Source organism: Leptonotus elevatus, chromosome 4, assembly GCF_054856555.1.
Source record: "Leptonotus elevatus isolate MCC_2025b chromosome 4, RoL_Lele_1.0, whole genome shotgun sequence".
In the NCBI taxonomy this organism is placed as follows: Eukaryota; Metazoa; Chordata; class Actinopteri; order Syngnathiformes; family Syngnathidae; genus Leptonotus; species Leptonotus elevatus.
In genome coordinates, this window is record NC_141242.1 from 23,837,467 (window position 1) to 23,856,077 (window position 18,611).

The following is an 18,611-nucleotide window of genomic DNA, read 5'->3' on the forward strand; positions in this document are numbered from 1 at the left end:
GTCCGTCATTGACCTCATTATTTGTATTACTTTTTATATGTATCTTACACAAATATATTGTACATAGTTTGAAAACATTTTGTAGTTAATAATGTCAGCACAAATTGCACTGTACTTATGCAATTTATTTGTATTACTTGTAGTTGTCTGGGGGGGTCAACAATCTACACTTTCGCCTAGGGGACCAAATCACCTAGGGTCAGTTTACTGACTGGAGAACGCTAAATTTTCCATCCATCCATTTTCTTAACCGCTTAGTCCTCACAAGGGTCCCGGGGGGCGTTGGAGCCTATCCCAGCTGGCTTCGGGCAGTAGGCGGGGTACACTCTGAACTGGTTGCCAGCCAATCCAGGGCACACAGAGATGAACAACCATCCACACTCACAATCACACCTAGGGACAATTTAGAGTGTTTAATTAACCTGACATGCATGTCTTTGGAATGTGGGAGGAAACCAGTGCACCCGGAGAAAACCCACGCGAGCACGGGGAGAACATGCAAACTCCACCTGGAAGGCCGAAGCCCGGACTCGATCTCGCGTTCTCTGCACTGGGAAGCAGATGTGCTAACCAGTCACCCACCGTGCCACAAGTTTTATTTTCTAAATATGTCTATTGAATTTATTTATTGATAAATGCAGTGTTTAAATGCCATGTTTCATGTAATATGAAAAGTTGGATATGTTGAAGTGGTAAATTGTAACTGTAAATATAGTAGGGGGAAAAATGTGATATTAAGGCTTCATTTGACTTGATCTTAATCCTGTAATCTATAATAGATCTGATATTGTTTAGCATAATTACATTTTTGTTGGGTCAAAATTTTATTTAAAAGGACCTTGAAAAAAATAATCGCATATGATATCACAATCACAATTTTTGGGGAAAAAAATCACAATTAGATTATTTTCCATAATCGTTCCGCCCAAGATGAAGTACAACAAATGTTCACACACTAGACTTGACTGTAGTTTGATTTAAATTGAAGTTTACACAAAATGTGCATACCAATAAAATATGAGACTCAGACAAAAACACCTCACCTTTAGGTTTAAGGTGACAATACTATGCAGCACTTCAAAAAAGGGGCAAAATACATTCAGGAGAACGCCATACCCCCATAACCCCCCGCCCCCTGGGCAGTTTGTGTTGAGTAGTTGACAAGTTGACTTCATACAAACTCTCCACTCCATGCAAATGATTGAGGTGTTTGTATTCCATGCAACGTTCTATCCTAACGCCTTGAACTTTACATGAATTGTACAGTTTAAAATGTAATCTTCCATGACAATGTACTCTCCATTTTCAACAAAATCACGTTCTTATTTCTGTGTCAGTCCCTCGGTGGTCAGAAAAATAATAATAAACGCATCTAGTGGCGGACATTTTTATAAAAGTGACTTCAGCTAATAGCTCTTGATTCAAATGATCAGCTCATCACATCCTCACCTATGTTGGAGGAGGGAGACATCTAAAACACGCAGGACTGCGGCTCTCGAGGACCAGGGTTGCCTGCATATGATGCAGTGACGAACAAAATACTGTCTCCCGAGACCACTAGACAACAGACCAGTACAATTTGGCCTTGTGACATTGTTTTTAGTTCAGGAGTGGCTTGAGTCATGGAGTTCTAACCCATGTCTGTACATCACATGGTGGTTCTTGATGCACTGGCACCAACCTCAGTCTCCTCCTTATGAAGCTAATAATTTAGCACATGGTGAGAAATTTGCCAACATGGAAATGGCGGAAATGAGATGAGATAAGAAGCATGAAGCAAGAGAGTACCATTGCCACTTGATAATGTCCTCCAAAATCAAGTATTCCAATTCATTGTACTGTAAGGTTGGCGTAGGGCCTAATGTAGGCTATAAATGTGTGCCCATTTGAAACAAAGGTGGATACCACCCAGTCCCAGTGACAAGAAGTCTACTCCTCAAAGTTACTTTCCCCTTGAAAGTTTATTTCACTGGCATGTTTATTTTTGCTAGGCCTATCACAGATTTTGCCTACCACCCAAATTGACCAGTAGTTTAATAACCTGAAGTGATGCCTTTTTGCATCTAGGACAGTCTAGTATTCAGGCCTATCTATATTTATTATCGGAGTTTGCGCACTGAGCGCTTGCTTCCATTGTCTGGCGGGTAGAGCGGCGGAAGGTGCACGAGCCGAGCGCGGGGGAAGCGATACCAATTTACAGTACGACTGCTCGCTTGGAGGCTGCCAGATCGAAGAGAACAACGCCATCGCGGACATATTGCAGTGTCACGGCGGCCAGACAGACAGCAACAGTTGTCACGATGTCTGAGCTGAGATGAGACAGGAGCGGCGGAGCGAAGATTGCGGCGCTGCTGCTCGGCTGCCGCGTCCCGCCTGCTGAGGCGCAACCTCGTTTATCACCTGGGACGGCCACGGCAGCGTTGTGTATGCGTGCGTGTGTCTTCCTGGGATATCTGCGTCATTTAGCGTGTCAGCCTCCTCCCGGTGTTGTCTGCGGGAGAGAGCTGAATCCAGACGCCCGGCTGGCCAATGATCCGCTCAGCGGGGAAACGAGCTGTTGCGTCTGCACAGAGTCATAGCTAGCTGACGAGCCTTCGGAGTCGGACACACACACGGGCGCCAGGACAGACAGGCAGACAAACGGGCAGGCGGGCCGAGACAGACAGGGGCAAGAGGAGGGGGCGACAGCCTGTTACGGCTCTCTCGACCCTTTGCGGATCGAGCCGAGCCCCCTCCCGCTTCGACCAACAACCCCCCGTTTGTTGGATGGGGGGGAAGCAGAGCACGGCGGGGCGGTCCCGGGGTGCTTTCCCCGGCGTCTCTACGGATGACAGCGCGGTACCACCATCGGCCCATTTCGGCCACTACCGGTCGAGCGGCACCATGGGCCTGCGGAGTCGCTCGGTGAGCTCTGTGGCCGCGATGGGCATCGAGCAATCCCCCACGGTGCCCTTCGGCTTTTACACCCCCAGAGGCACGGACTCCGATCGAGCTGGAGGAGGGTCTGGGGGCACCCCAACCGCATCTCACGGGACTGGCTACCAGGACAGTGGCGGTGGACGGCATCACACAGACGGGGTGCTCTATCTGGGGTCCCGGGGGTCGCTGGCTGACACCTTGCCCCTGCACATCGCTCCCCGCTGGTTCAGTGCTCACAGCGGTAAGAGCGGTCGGCACACCTCCGCACATGAGAGTCAATCAGGCGTTCGTTGTCGCGCGTATAGACTCCCCTCACGCCCCATTCGGTTGACATGCTGGGCAGGCGGCATGCAGCCAAATCGTTGATGCACTTTAAAGGTTAGACTTGCCCACTGTTTGTTTGATGCAGACTGAAATGAAAATAACTACAGCAGTGTTGCAAATTGCAATTTTGCTTTGTGTCTCTGTAGGCTACTATCACGCGGTGAGGTTAAAACAGGTACTATACATGGAATATATTTCAAATGTTTAATTTGCAATGTGTTTGCTCAGTCTTGACGGATAATGCATATGCATGAGATATTAATTCAACAATGTTGTTGTTTTTTTAGCATGGGATCTACCGTAGTTTGCAGTGACCTTGCATTCTAGAATTGTGTCTGATATTTCGTTTTGGTTTATAGTAAGCACTATATAAAAATAAATAAGTCCAAAAACATCCACTTAGTCCAAAGTCCACCCTCAGTAATAAACCTACCATTAAACAATGTAAAGCTGTCTGACTGAGCATTAGCAAATTCAGCGTTAGTGGGTCAGTGTTTGACCGGGTTGTGTTGAACTTAACATTGCATGTGCGTTCTGTGTCAAAAGCACTGTTGCACTGCCTGTATAGGTCATCCCTTGTTGTGTGAAATGACACTAATAAGCCTGTTGCTAAATCTGGCTCAGTCAATTAGCTCAACGATTAGAGTCCAAGGAGGGAGGGAGCAGAAACTGGAGATGATGGAAAATAGAGTGAGGCGTGCAAGGATGAAAGGGAGGGAGCAGGTTGAGGAGGATACAAATATTTCCGTGTGCGACTTGAAAAGCGCAGGTTTAATTACTAACCACATGGTCACAGTTACTTCAGTGCATGTTATGTACAATGGATGTACAGAAATCCACAAGGGCGGCGCGGACCAACATCCACACAGCAGACACGATCAAACCCCCAGGCTCTCATTACTGAGGCCCCAGCCGGCTCACAGCAGGGGAATAACAACTTGAATGTCAGCAGCTCAGTTGTTTTGATTTTGCCCTGCCACTGATCTTATAAGTGTGAGGGGAACAGACAGCTGTATGAGGGGAAGCAGTCAGTAGGTTTCAAAAGACTTCCTGTTTGAAACCAGTCCATCCATTCTCTGCATTGTTATACTATTATAATGATGCATGGGCAAGTACTGATAGCAGGCATCGGTATCAACGGTGTTATTTGAAGGCTTGGCTTTTCTTTTTACATTTTTTTTAATGTATTCATTTTTATTTATTATTAAAAAGTCATTCACTGCCATAAATTCATAAAAAAAAAAGATTATTAAAAATTAGGGGCAAGAAGCGATTACATTTTTTAATTGTAATTAATCGCATGACTTCACTAGTTAACTCACGATTAATCACAAATGTTATATCGGTTCTAAATGTACAATAAAAAAATTATAGGTTTTCATACTCTTGTTAACAAAAGTGGGAAATAAATGTTAAACTAATAGAAATAGTTAAAATATTTTTTTGATGTTATAGCCGTCAATGGCAGTGAATGAATAAAAAAAAGAAGAAAAGATAAAAAATTAGGGGCGTCAGGTGATTACAATTTTAATTGTAATTAATCTCATGACTTCACTAGTTAACTTGCGATTAATCACAAATTTCATATCTGCTCTAAATGTACGATAAAAAAAATCTAGGTTTTCATACTCTTGTTAACAAAAGTGGGGGAAAAAATTTAACTAATAAAAATAGTTAAAATTAATTTTTAAAGGCAGTGAATGAGTAAATAATTACGGGTTTGTTGTTTTAGTTAAGTTTTTCAAAGTAGTAGGATTCCTTATTTGCATTTACTCACCTTGTTTTCTATTAATTTTCATTGACTATAAGTGGTTCAAATAATGGATGGATGGGTAGATGATAGTTGGCACCGTAAACTTGCAATGTATGACCACACTGTATCATCATGATTCACTGTTAGATGTTGTTAAGGCTGCCCCTTAGGGACAGCTATGTGAAATAAGCATGCATATGAATGCTTTTGTCTATCAAACAAGCGTTCTGTCACTTATTTTGTTTGCTGTTAGTGAGAAATGCCGATTGACACAACAGGAAAAAAAAAGAATTGTAAATAAAGACTATAAACTGGCCATTGGTGTAAAAGTGAAACGTCGATGTCTGTTTGTTTATATGTGCCCTGAGATTGGCTTGCCTAATGTCAGCTGGGATATACTCCAGCTCACCCACAACCCTAATAAGGACAAGTGGTCTAGGAAAAGGATGGATGTCCATCATGTCCCCTCAGAAGTTTTTGCTGCATCTTAATGCAAAGGCATCCTAAACTGGATTTTTCTGGGTCAATTTAATAAGTGAAAGTGCCCATGCTCGGTGAAATGTGAAGGCATTTCTGATGAGGTGTGCGGTTTTCAAATATTTTGGCTGCATTCCTTCACAGGTTATTTCCCCCTGAGAAGGCCCATGTATGGTATACTAGTCACATATAATGCGATGCAATAGAGAAGTAAAGTCACACATGACTGTATGTCTTTATCAACACAACAGCAGTATCGCATAAAAAATAACTTGAAAAATGAAACAGAAAATGATCAAATTCAGGCATTTTCGGGGTCCAACAGAAGTAAATATATATATATATATATATATATATATATATATATATATACTTTTTTTTAATCTAAGAAACAAACAGCATCATTGCTAGATTGTTTTTGTTTTCATTCTCAGCATCCTTTGAAATTATTTTCAAAAGCGACTTTGAATGGTGCATCCAGTAGGATGTGCATACTGTTGATACAAAGTACTTTATTGTTTATCTTGCAAGGCTTATTTTTAAATCCTCTCAAATGTTTGTGTTGTGTTCAATATTTGATCAAGGGAGCCTGATGGCACAGTGGCCGAGTGGTTAGCGCACAGCAAGAATGTTCTCAATCAGTGTCATTTCAAGCCTTTCTTTGTGGTCCTGGGTGTTCCTGACCTGTAAAACTTGTTTGAAGTGTTACAGTACAGGTAATTCCTTTCAAATATGTTTCACTGAATGCAACCTTTATTTTTAACATCATCTCTGTACATCTGCACAGTGGCTCTGACTGTTAGTAACTTGCTTGCAGATTGTTTCCCATATCGTCACCCTCTTAAAATAATTGCCTAAGTAAGGGATGTGCAATTAATCGAAATTCAATTACAATTTCAATTAATACGTTCCATAATTACAAAATCAGCATAATCAAAAAAAAGATTAGATCAGATTATTAGTACTGATTTAGCGTTGTTTAAATTGATCAATTTGCACCTTTTTATTTTTTATTTTAAAATAAAATAAATTTAATTTCATCCAAAAGGAAATTGCAGAATTTTATTTGTCTTAATATTTTTAATGTTTAAACAAGTCGTGCTAATCGTGGTTAAAAAATTTTTACCAAAAAAATCATAAATAATATTTTCTTCATTATCAAGAAGCCCTACTGCACGGTGCACCCACTGCACTCCAAACCAAGTTTTTGCTAACATAAATTAATATATATATTCTGTTTGGTCCAAAAGAAACTTACATAATAATAGTGTTTGCATTTTTTTAAAATTGGTCTTAATATAAAAATAAAATATTTTTTTTTTACCAAAAAATAATTGATTTCAGTTATTGCCAAAATAATCGTTTTAATTAATTTATTTTTTTCCATAATTGAGCAGCCCTAGCCATAAGTCTTTTTTTTTTGCAAAAACATTTTTTTGCCTAAATCATCTCCTCACAATGCAAATGGTTGATTTTTTTGTGTTTTCTGAAAAATCTGAAAAAATTACTTAGGCGATTATTTTAAGAAGGCACAATTTCCGATATTCATTAAGATTTTCTAGCCTGGCTCGTGCTGACTAGAACATCCTGTCACAAACAATAATTCACCCTCCTCACCCTTCTAAAATGCTCTATCAGCTTTTGTAGCTCTCTAATCTCTCACCATCCATCCATTAATTTAACAAAATACTTGTCTATTTATGCTCTCATGGTTATTGAATTGACAATTCCCTTGAGTCTGAAATAGTCTAGCACAAGAGGAAATGCAGCTTTACCCATCCATTTATTTTGTATACCGCTTGTCATCATCTGGGTCATGGATGAATAAAGCCTTTCCCAACTGATTTTGGGGGATAGGCGGGATGCACTCCTCAACAGTGTCCTGTAAGCAGACTTTACATCTCTCCGACAAGTTGCCATTTTAGGGGTTACAATTTTAATTGCAATTAATCGCATGACTTCAATAGTTAACTCACAACTAATCGCAAATTTTATATCTATTCTAAATATACCGGGTACAATAAAATGTTTGTTTTCTAAGTCTTCATACTACTTAACATAAAAGTGGGAAAAAAATGTTAAACTAATAAAAATATGGTTGCATGAGTGCGATATTGATTTGTGATGGCATAATTGCATTTGTAAGACATTGCTGACAGCTCAGTGCATTTTTCTTTTCATATTAAGAGCTATCTAATGTTTAACATGAACATTTTCAAAATGGTAAAATACAACAAATATATGCATTATTATTTAGTGGAGGTTTTTATTCTCTGAGGGATCTTGGCAAGATTCTGTTTTTCCTTAACAATAACTGTCAGGAATAAGGACTGATAAGGTGTCTGACGCCTAAAATAATCCTCCATTTCTAAATTCTACATGAGGGAGTCTGTAGCTGGCTTAGAAAGTACAGACGAGTCTGAAATCATCTTTCCCGACACACTGCAATGCCACACGCTAAGAAATGGCAATGTCACTAATGTATGTATGTGGGACACTCAGACATCGTGTTGTGTTGCATTGTGTTCACCCAGACTGATGTTGTGGCTGGACCACGCATTGGAGGCTTTCAGGAAGACGAAACAAATATCTGTGCTTCTTTGCGGTCTGGGTGTGGGATTCAAACATCCACTGCAATGTTTTTCTTCTTCTCTCATACACATGTATGAGACGCATCTGCATATGATTAGGAGTGGGAATCTTTGAATATCTCACGATTAGATTCGATTCCGATTTTTGGGTCTGCCATTCGATTCAGAATCGATTTTCGATTAAGAACGGTTTTTGATTCAGAATGATTTGATTGACAACGATTTTTGCTTCAATCTATAGATATGCAAGGAATTGTAATGATCTTCTCCAGTCTGACTCGCTAATGCTAATTAGCGCGCTACCCGCTGCACTTTTATCACTCAAAAGAACGGCTCCACACTGCAAAAAAACAACTTTTATTGGAATAACTTGATTGTGACTTTTCCCTTCTACTCTCTAATGTGGCTACAACTTAACAGTGTATTAGACCGCATGGAACCACACTGCCCCTCAGTGGCCGGGTACACCATGAACAGCGCTCCAAATAAAGGCACACACAGACAAAGGCAAGACAGTATAAAATAATTTAAATAAAATCGATTTTGGGACATTTAAAATCGATTCTGAATCGTACTAAATGAGAATCGCGATTTTTATGAGAAGCGATTTTTTTGCACACCCCTACTGACGATGCCTCCCTGTCTTCTCTGTGGCTTCGCTGAGCAGTGCAATTCAAAGAACAGGGCACATTCTACATAATAAAGAACAAGCTGCAGAATTCTATCAAGGGTAAAGAAGGAGGATGAACTGCAAAGTGGCTGCATGAGATTTGATTACAAATGTGTTTTTGTTGCTGTGACAACAACACAAAAAACAATGGCTTGTTGTTATTTTCATAGTTCATACACACACAGTAACTGCATTTCATTTTAAAAACGTATTCACTGCAACAATATTCACTGATTCATCAATTTTCTACCACTTTGTGGCGGGGTGGTCACTTCTTTTTTAACAAGTGAACGGTATGTGCTGCTTTGCACACCCCCTTTTTCTTTTATCGGCGGTCACTTTTCAAAATAAAAATATTTTTAAGCCTCGGCTAATCAATTAACCGGAAGTACAGTACGTTTTTTATTCTTTCAACTGTGCGGCTCGCCGAGGCCCTGTACCGGTCCGCGGCCCGCTGGTTGGGGACCACTGTTTTAGATGATTTTTGTGGGCTATATTTAGTGATGGCAAAATGAAGCTTCATGAAGCACTTGTAATATTTTTTGACTCTTCTAGATGCCACTCTTGGTTGAAAGATGCAGTGGAAATGTAATCAATTTCCTTTGCACTAAATTAAATCAAGAGCACCATCTAGGGGAGTCAAAAAATATTACAAGTGCTTCATGAAGCTTCATTTTGCCATCACTAGCTATATTTACCTCTCTCCAAAATCTTTTTTTAGAGTGTAGTGTACTACTCAATGTTATTGATTTAACTTGATTGATTGCAGCACTAAATAACTTCTTCCTTGTTTGTTAAGCAAACTCACAGTACAATCAGCGCTGAAAATATTTGTTGACACACCTGGTTGGAAACATGCAACACCTTATTTTTAACTGCCGACTCTCAAGGGTCCCGCACAGCAGCTTGTGTGAAGCCACCTTTTGATTCCAGCTTTGCCCGAGAAGTGTTGTTAACGAGTCCACTGTGCTCTCTGTAGAATATATGTGTGGCGCTGACTGAACGTTCATGAACTCCTTTGGATTCCAACGACCTCATTTAAACCCTGACGGTGCCAGATTATACAAATGCAAAGCACAATCTTCGTCGTCTTCAAACTAGATGATTATGACCTTCCTTTTGCGCTGTTATCGTTCTCCACGCTACAGCGTTTATCCATCGAAGGACTCATCGCCTATTTGACACATAAAACAACATGTGTTGGCTCTCGCCAACATCCATCCTCTCCACTTCCTCCGTCTCCCTCTGTCTATTTTTCCCATTCTCTTGTTCTGTCCTGTTGCCATGGAAACGGCTGCTCTTTCCAGTAAGGTATTGAGAGGTTTTTGGTGACACGAGTTGTAAGGGATGATGTAATCAAGCCAGCAGTTTTCAGGGATGCCGATTTTGGACATTGTGGCAAGCGGCGGCCGATGTTCAGCTCTGAAGGGCTTTCTGGAGGGTTGGTTTTGTGCGTGTGTGTCGATGTGATTGTGTGTGCATCAGTCTGTGTGTGTTTTGAAGTGCTGTCTTGGCTGTGAGTACATGTATTTATATAGCGTTCCAGGCCACTTGCCACTTTGGTTAGGAACATTTGTGGGGCACTCCGACTCACTTACACTCATGTGTGGTTATTCTACTAAATGAACGAGAGCTTAACAAATAATGACATTAAGTCAGACACACTAATTGACGAGCTTTTCTCCAGAATACTATGAATTCATTTTGTCAACATGTCCAACAACAACAAAACCTAATGAGGAAATAACAATACCCAGCCATTTTCTACACCTCTTGGCTTCATTAGGTTGGTGGGTAACCTAGAACCATGTGACTTTTAGTAGTTGACAGCCAATTGCAGGTTGACACTCAAAAAAGAAAACACTAGATGAACTTAAAAATATTGAAGTAATCCGTCATGGTCAATACTTAGGCTTCAATCAATTGGTGTAACCTGAAAGTTTTACTTTCTATTAATGCCGTATATTTTGGCCAGGCAAACCCATTATTTTTGGTTGTCCTAACTTAAAATAATTAAATTGGATCAATTAAATAATACGAATCCTTTCAGTTTAACCTATTTTTTCCCTTTATGTAAACTATATTTTTACATTGGAGCAAAGTAGATTTAAAAGTGCCATAATGTTGATTTTTTTTTTTTTTAGAGTGTTAGGCAAGGCAAGGTAACTTTATTTATGCAAGGCAATACACGTACGTACATTTAAAAGTATGCAAACAAGAAAGCTAAAGACATTTAAAACAAAGTACAAAAAAAACATGTTACCAAAATTACTTAAAGAATACACAGTGCAAGAAAAGTAATTTTAATTTAATTTAATTTTTTTAACTAAAAAATGCTTTATAAGAGCTCAATCATAGGCACAGGAAGAATAAGTATATAAACAAACAAGATGTCCAAACCCACACTTCTTTATTACGAGTTTTCAATTTCAATTATCATGAGAGGCAAAAAAATCCATGCAAGCAAGGACAAGAATTAGCTGTGCATTTTGTGACATGCAGGAAAAATAATCTGAACAAACTACATTGCTGTGCCTGTTAGCTTAGTTTTTGATTCATTGTCAAGTCTTATTTTTGTGAGTTTTCCACAGAAAAGGGAATTACTGTTTTGTTGTATTCTAAATGTGCATATCTTCTTTATCAGCTGCTGTCGACTTACCAGTAACACTATTCTACAACTACTACTTTACTAACTCTACTTTAAATATTTATCTTTAAAGCCACAGTGTGTGTTTTTAACGCCATGTAGTGCTAAACTAATAATTCATTTAATTAAAAAACCCACTGTTGAATATGCAAGAAATATGTTCCACCACATCAACGTACATTTTGTTTATATAATTGTAGGTCTAGTAATTGATAATTATATTACATGGCTCACCTTTTAAGAGGCTGACATGTTTCACCGCCATCTTCCTGCTACGGATGCCCAAAGGACAACTTTGCCAACGTAGTTAGCCCTGGTGGTGCTTGCATCGAGTGTCTCGACCGCCGCGCACCTTCCACAGCTGGAGCCTGCAGGTGGTCGTCCATCAGTCACATGATTCGGGCTCCCGTCACTTGTCACCTTCTGCTTTGCTCCTGCAAGCTTTTACTAGCTTTTTTTTTTTTACTAGCTTCTCCTGCTAAGCCACCCGCGTTAGCCGCTCCAGCCTCTGGCTCTGACGAACTCCCGCTAGCCACCTTTGTTAGCTACTCTAGCTAAATCCATCTCGCTTTGTCTTTTGGCGTCGCTCACCGAGCTCTACATCGGCTGCCAAGTCGCCGTCGCTCGCCGAGATGTTCGTTTGCTCGCGCAAAAATAAGAATGGCTTGCGGAGTGTGGTTTCTCGGAACCACCGTGGTGTACGTGCTTCTAATGCATAATTTTCGGCTGCATTCTATGCTATAGCGACATCTAGTGTTCACATTATACACACTGTGCCTTATTTTCTTATGGGGGCAGCCATTTTTGGTAGTTTTACTCTCCTCTCATGTGATTCACAAGAATGTGACGTATGTTCTCCAATTCCAGCCAACTTTATTTACTAAGAAAACCATACAATTAGTAAATATTTAGCAACGAAAAGTGATGTACAGTATTTTATGTCATTACATGTACAATAGCTACATAGTAAACCATGATCATAAATGTGACAAAATGTCTGTCAACTGATACAGTTCAATATGGTGATTTTGTTAGCAGGCAAGTCGTGCTTCAACGCCGCTTCTGGTCTGTATTTGATGAGGACTTTGTGGCCCTTATGCTGATGAATTATTCCGTTTAATTCTTACTCCAGGAATTAATCAGAGGATCGTGTTTTGGCTGGGGCTGGCCAAAGCATTGTATTCTTGTAAAAATAATTTGGAATATTGCCTATAAACTAATGGGAATGTTTATCAGTTTTTAGTGATACACTGAAAAGTTTTCATTTCCATGTAATTTTTCAAAATGAAATGGCCTTCCTTTGTCTTCCTCCCTCACTTTATATCTCCTACTCTTTCCTCTGCCCTACCTCATCATTCCCATGATTCACTCTTTATGTAGTCTTACTTTTCTGGATGGCTCCCAAGTGCACTCATTTCATCAGTTACACCCTCAACTTTATGCCCTTGCTCGGTTTTCTCTTCTTTACTGTCGTCCTATATTTTTTCCCAGTGCCCACCTCCTCCTAACTTTTGCAGCATAAAGTAGATGAATCATCTCCCTCCCACTGCCCCCTTTTGATCCTTATTTTACAGCACAGTTTAACCAGATTGCCCCTTCCTCCCATGTCTACATGTCCTCTTCTCTTATTGACAATTATCAGCTATGTCTACTTTTTAAACAGATAAGAGACTGGTCTGAGAAGTAAAGAAAACATCATCTGCTTGGTAATTATAATGTGCAGATATTTTATATAAGGTGTAATTACGGTCAGGCTTTTACAGTGCTATTGATCATGACCAGGGAGAATTGTTTGAGTATCTGTTAGCCTCCCAGGCACTTTTACTGTTCTATATTGGCACCCGTTTGTGACTGTGCCTCTCTACGTATAGCCATTTTCATATTTATAAGAATTGTTCTCAGAAATATCCTTACATAAAAATATGTATGTTGATGTATGTATGATAAACCAGATAATAAAGAAATCCGCTGATAATAGACATGCCACGTTGGTCCATCTGTTGTGTTTGTGGCTCAAGTTGTGCCCAACTCCTCAACCCCTCCCCTCTCCTATGGTAGTGTCGCATATTTGTGACATCATAATGCGCGCGACCTCGTGTTCGCAAAAGATGCATCATGGAGACATGGCAACCGCCAGCATGGGCTTTCTTTACTGTGTCTGCCCAAAATGTTACCCTGGTAGTTTTTTGTTGCATTTTTAAAACATGATTGTTTTGTTTTGGCAAACTCAAAATGAGTTACTGGTTGTCTTTGAAGCAGAGATATTAATAAAAATCAGCTTCATGGTTCATTATAGAATGTTTCAATATATTTGTACACGTTAGGACTTGAAAGTATATTTGTATTCAAGTTAATTTTGCAAACAATTATCGGCTTATTTATCGGTTATCGACATCGGCACTTTAAATTATTGGTTTATCGGTATCGGTTGAAAATAGCATTATCGTGCATCCCTATTTTTAATCCTCAGCTCATTCACTCCCCAGCTATTTTCAATGAAGCAACCCCCTTTACTGGATTTTGATTGATTTTGCAAGGCCCACAGAATATTGTGTTCTATTGCTCTAAAAACATGGAACTTACCAAAAGAAAGATTAGTCTCTTCTTTCATCAGGGATTTTTTTAATCTGTTTCCGTTTTGCAGCAATTAGCATTAGAATATAGCTAAGTTTCATCATTATTCACAAACCTGTTGAAAACACTGGGGAAAAGAGCTTGTTGCAGCATGCCCCCGGCTGATGTATTATATTCTGCTGCCACCTGCTGGCCGTTTTTTGTAATAACTACCATTGTTTTAAGCAACCTCTTCGGGTCAGTGGCTGCATCAAAGCCTTCTGTATGCTCCAGCATTCAAAACAACAACATAAAAACGTGTAAACATGTTTTTGGGACCATGGCACGCTTTAAAATAGAACGTTTTTTATACGTTTTGGGGAACAAATGAGTTGGAATCCAGTACATGACCTATATGAATTTATACTGCAAACTTCATGAAATTTCTCATATTTTGGTTAGACATGATGATTTTCATTATATTCTAATATATTCCAGGACCAGCGTGCTTGGGTAGTCTGCGCTTGAGTGACACACTCATACATACTACACTGATATACAGTACATAAGCACATATAAACATTTGAACAGAACAAGGTTAAACGTGAGAGGTGTCATGTTTTTTAGGACATTAGTCAACTCATTAGCAAATTCTCAATTTAGGTTATTACTGTTAAAATTATTTTTAGTGTTTATATATGGCCGTAGTTCCAATATGTTGTATTGGGTAACATTTTTTTTTTTAAATACTTTTTTTCCCATCATTATTTGTGTATACACATGGTCTGAGGCAAATTCAAGTTCGACGATAACGATGGATCAGATATTTGAATCACAATTTTTGCATACATACGTTTACCTAGTAAATGAGGGCCACTGTGTGTACAGTAGTGATGGGAAAATGAAGCTTCATGAAGCACTTGTGATATTTTTTGACTCCCCTAGATGGTGCTCTTGGTTTAAATATAAAGGCTAGTGCAAAGGAAATTGATTACATTTCCACTGCATCTCTCAACCAAGAGTGCCATCTAGAGGAGTCAAAAAATATGTGCTTCATGAAGCTTCATTTTCCCATCACTAGTGTACAGGTCAAAGTGAACTTAGAGTTATGATTCTTCTCCACTTACACTCTATTTGCCTACATTTTGATTTCAAAGTCATTATGCTCAGAGCCCACCTCCAAGGTGTTTTAGCTCAGCATAAGTTTGTCTTAGTTTTTGTAGGAGCAACAGCCTCCAGGACATTTGAGATTTTCCAGGTGAACTTGTCCAGAAGTTCGTCAACCGTCTTTGCATTGAAAGCTAGGATTTCCATAAACTTAGTGCTGGTGTTCTCATTTATGTACCTTTTTTTCAGTAGACAGAAATAATCCGAGATAGCTAAATCCTTTACGTCAACAGATAAATGTCAACATATTTAGAGATAACCAGGTCAAGAATGTGTCTTTGAGTGTGTTTCGGACTTTTCACTTGTGAGAGACCAGAAGTACCCAGAAAGTGCATGGGTATTCCTAGCCAAATAGTTGTCAGCATTATTGTTAAAGTTATGTTATGACTAAAAAGTCATAGTCAATATGATAGTCAACTGACAGCATTTCTTCAAACTCCTCCATTAATTTGCTGTTATGTCCAAGAAGTCCATAAATGATCCCCTTTGGATCTTTTTTTTTTAAACAAAAAAAAAAACATACACAGAGATATTCAAAGGAGTTAAAGTCACCCAACAACATTTATTGACACTGGATAATATCTTGCTGGCTCTACAGACTTGGGCCAACTAGTGGAACCCAGAGTTCAAAGTAAACATGGTGAAGCTGCATTTAGCTGCTATGCTGCACACAAATGGCCCACGATGTCAGCAGAAACGAAGAGTGTAAATACTTTTAAATCCAGGTTAAAACTTTTGCTTTTTTCACATACCGTTGATTAAGGTCTTTTAAACATTTTTCAATCATGTTTTTTTTCCTTTTAATAATTAAAAAAATACTTCCTTAGCCTAAATGTTTTTAATGTTTGCGGTCTGATGTTTTAACATTGTCAATGTATGCTCTTTTAGTACATTTTGTTACCTACTTTTGTTTTCTCTTCTTTGCTTTTGAATGTTGTTAACTGCTGTGTTTGTTGATGCTTATAGGTGTTGTCTTTCTTTGTGTAAAGCACATTGAGTTGCCTTGTGTATGAAATGTATCAATACAAATAAACTTGCCTCGCCTTTGATAGGAATGGGAGAGTCGAGCTAAAATTAGGCTCCATTATTGGTATGTGTGTAAGAAAGACAGTTGCAGAATACAGATATCACAAGACGTCTAATAGAAATGTGTAAACAAAAAAAAAAAAAGCATTGACAAACTAAAGTTTTATTTAGAAGGATTTTCATTTGTGACATAAGCTTGGTTTCAGGGAACTTTTGTCACCTGACTGTGTTTTAATGGGTAATTGGTCTTTCACTTGTGCACTTTTCCTTCAAGGCACTCAACACACTTTATCACTGTCTCTTCATTTACCTACTGATGATGCGGCATCAGGAGCAGCTGGGAGTTCCGTATCTTGGGTCTTCCACCTCAGCCATGTTAAGATCCCAAACTGCTGGTCCATGATATTTTAGCCAGGGAGATTTTTAATATCAGTTAAGCTTTCCTTGTTAAATAATAATAACAAGGATGTTATTATATATAAGGATGTATATTGCCATGTCTGCAATCTGTCTTTGATGCATGTAAAGTTGTTGTCTTCTTCCGATACAGCGTAGGGAAAATGAATTTCCCCACGGGGATCAATCGATCAATTGATCAATCATAATCATAATCATAATAATCATAATAAAGGAACACCAACAATGGCTGTGATAAAAGAGATAATAATGATAATAATAATAATAATAATAATAATAAACTATAAAATGAGCCCCTAGTGCACATTAGACAAGAACATTCACTATCTATTTTTTTTTAAATGCCTTAAAGCACATTTTTAATCCTTGGCTTTCAACACAGCTTGAGACTCTGCCATCGTTTTAGTGCCTAATGTGGTTTTATTGTCTTAACTTTGTTTTATTGTTCCTATATTATGTTATGTTCAATTATCTTATGTCTGACTTGCATTTATGTACAGTGCTTAGTTTCAGCTGCGGTCAGTGCGCTATAAAAAAAAGAGTGAGTTGAGTTTAGTTGAGTTCTCCTGCTGAAAAACCTGACACTTAGGGATGGGAATTGATACGATTTTTACGATTCCATTTTCGATTCTTTAGCGATTTTCTTATCGATTCTTTTGGGGGGAAAAGCTGAATAAGCATAGATTAGATTAGTTTTAGTTGTATCTGTAAACAAGAGATATGTTTAAAAGTGAAGTTTTAAGATCCACATTCGAGGACTATTCAATGGGGTTCCCAGAAAAGAAAGAAAAGAAAGAAAGAAAGAAAAATTGAAAATAAACACAACAAAACATTTTTTTAATCGTCTTCTGTAGAAATCTACAAAATACAACCTAGATTATTTTGTGACAATAATGTCCAACGCTGAGCACTCAAAAACTCCTCCTCCCTGCCTCAGTCAAAACCGACGCAGCCAGTAGACCGGTGTGTGACTCCCGTGAGCAGAGTCAGAATGTGTGGAAGAGCAAGTGTTGCTTTTAAGTCATGGTTCGTTCTGTACATCTTTGCACGTTTGACGTGTACTGCCAACTGTCTGACTTTATATGTAGGCAGGCGTGTGACTTTCCCAATCATGTTCAGTCAACCACAGCTAGACTCCAATTAAGCTGTGGAAACTTCTCAAGATGGGTGATAGGTTGACTTTTCCTTGTTTTGTATTTGTCATAATTTGTTATAATCTTGAAAAAGATCAAATACAAAAAACGTTTTTACATTCTCATTTTTGGATATTGTGTGTAGCATTGTAAAGGAAACGTGAATTTATAAAAACATTTTGAATAAGGCATAATTTACATTTTCTACTGTATTGTTCATACTGCAGGAGTGGCCGTTGACGTTTGAGGTGTGCAAAACTGACAAAGGAAGATAAAAGCTTGGCTGTTCAGCAATTCATCAATACCAGCTCCATGGCTGCAGATGTTATGATAGTAACCAATAGAGTTCATATAGCGTTTTTAGCCGTTTTGCAAGAACAGAGTTGGTAGCATTACACCCATTACTTTATGTCCTAATCAATTTGTGGCCAGGTAGAGGGCACCCCTGATGATTTTATAGCAAAACATTTTGACAGTCAACCTGTTTCTATCTCAGATGGCAATTTTCCATGCTCCACAAATAGCTGTTCCTCACGATGTGACTCATTTACTTACTACAATGTTGTAACTTGTAATATATACTGCATTTTGAATACATATATTAATTAATCATAGCTTTGATCCTATATTTTGTGATTTAACTGCAATTAATATAGACTAAGCAAGTAAAATATGTAGAGTTCTGCTGTACACACAAATAACATTTGCATTAACAATTCACTAGTGATCAATAGTGCTAAATGTGACTAATATACAGTATGGGTCAAAATGCATCCCCTAGTACATATTAAATTGTAAATATAATTCAGCGTTGTAAAACTATTATGTTTATTGTATATACTGTATTTTTATGACTTTGGTGCCTCTGCCTGGCTGGCTGAAAAAACACAAAATGGGCGTTTCTTCTTCTGTAGTTGCTTCAGGTCTCTCCGGT

The 18,611-nt window shown here is 38.7% G+C and overlaps 1 protein-coding gene across 1 annotated transcript in view; it reads left to right on the plus strand.

Annotated features, from left to right (window-relative positions):
• The first annotated feature begins 2,145 nt into the window (after positions 1 to 2,145).
• The window catches only part of znrf1 (zinc and ring finger 1), a 37,753-nt gene continuing 21,287 nt past the window's right edge, over positions 2,146 to 18,611 (plus strand). The window contains exon 1 of the mRNA XM_086072544.1: positions 2,146 to 3,160. Within this exon, the coding sequence (XP_085928670.1) occupies positions 2,767 to 3,160 (394 nt within the window). The 5' untranslated portion in view covers positions 2,146 to 2,766. The remainder of the gene's footprint in view (positions 3,161 to 18,611) is intronic.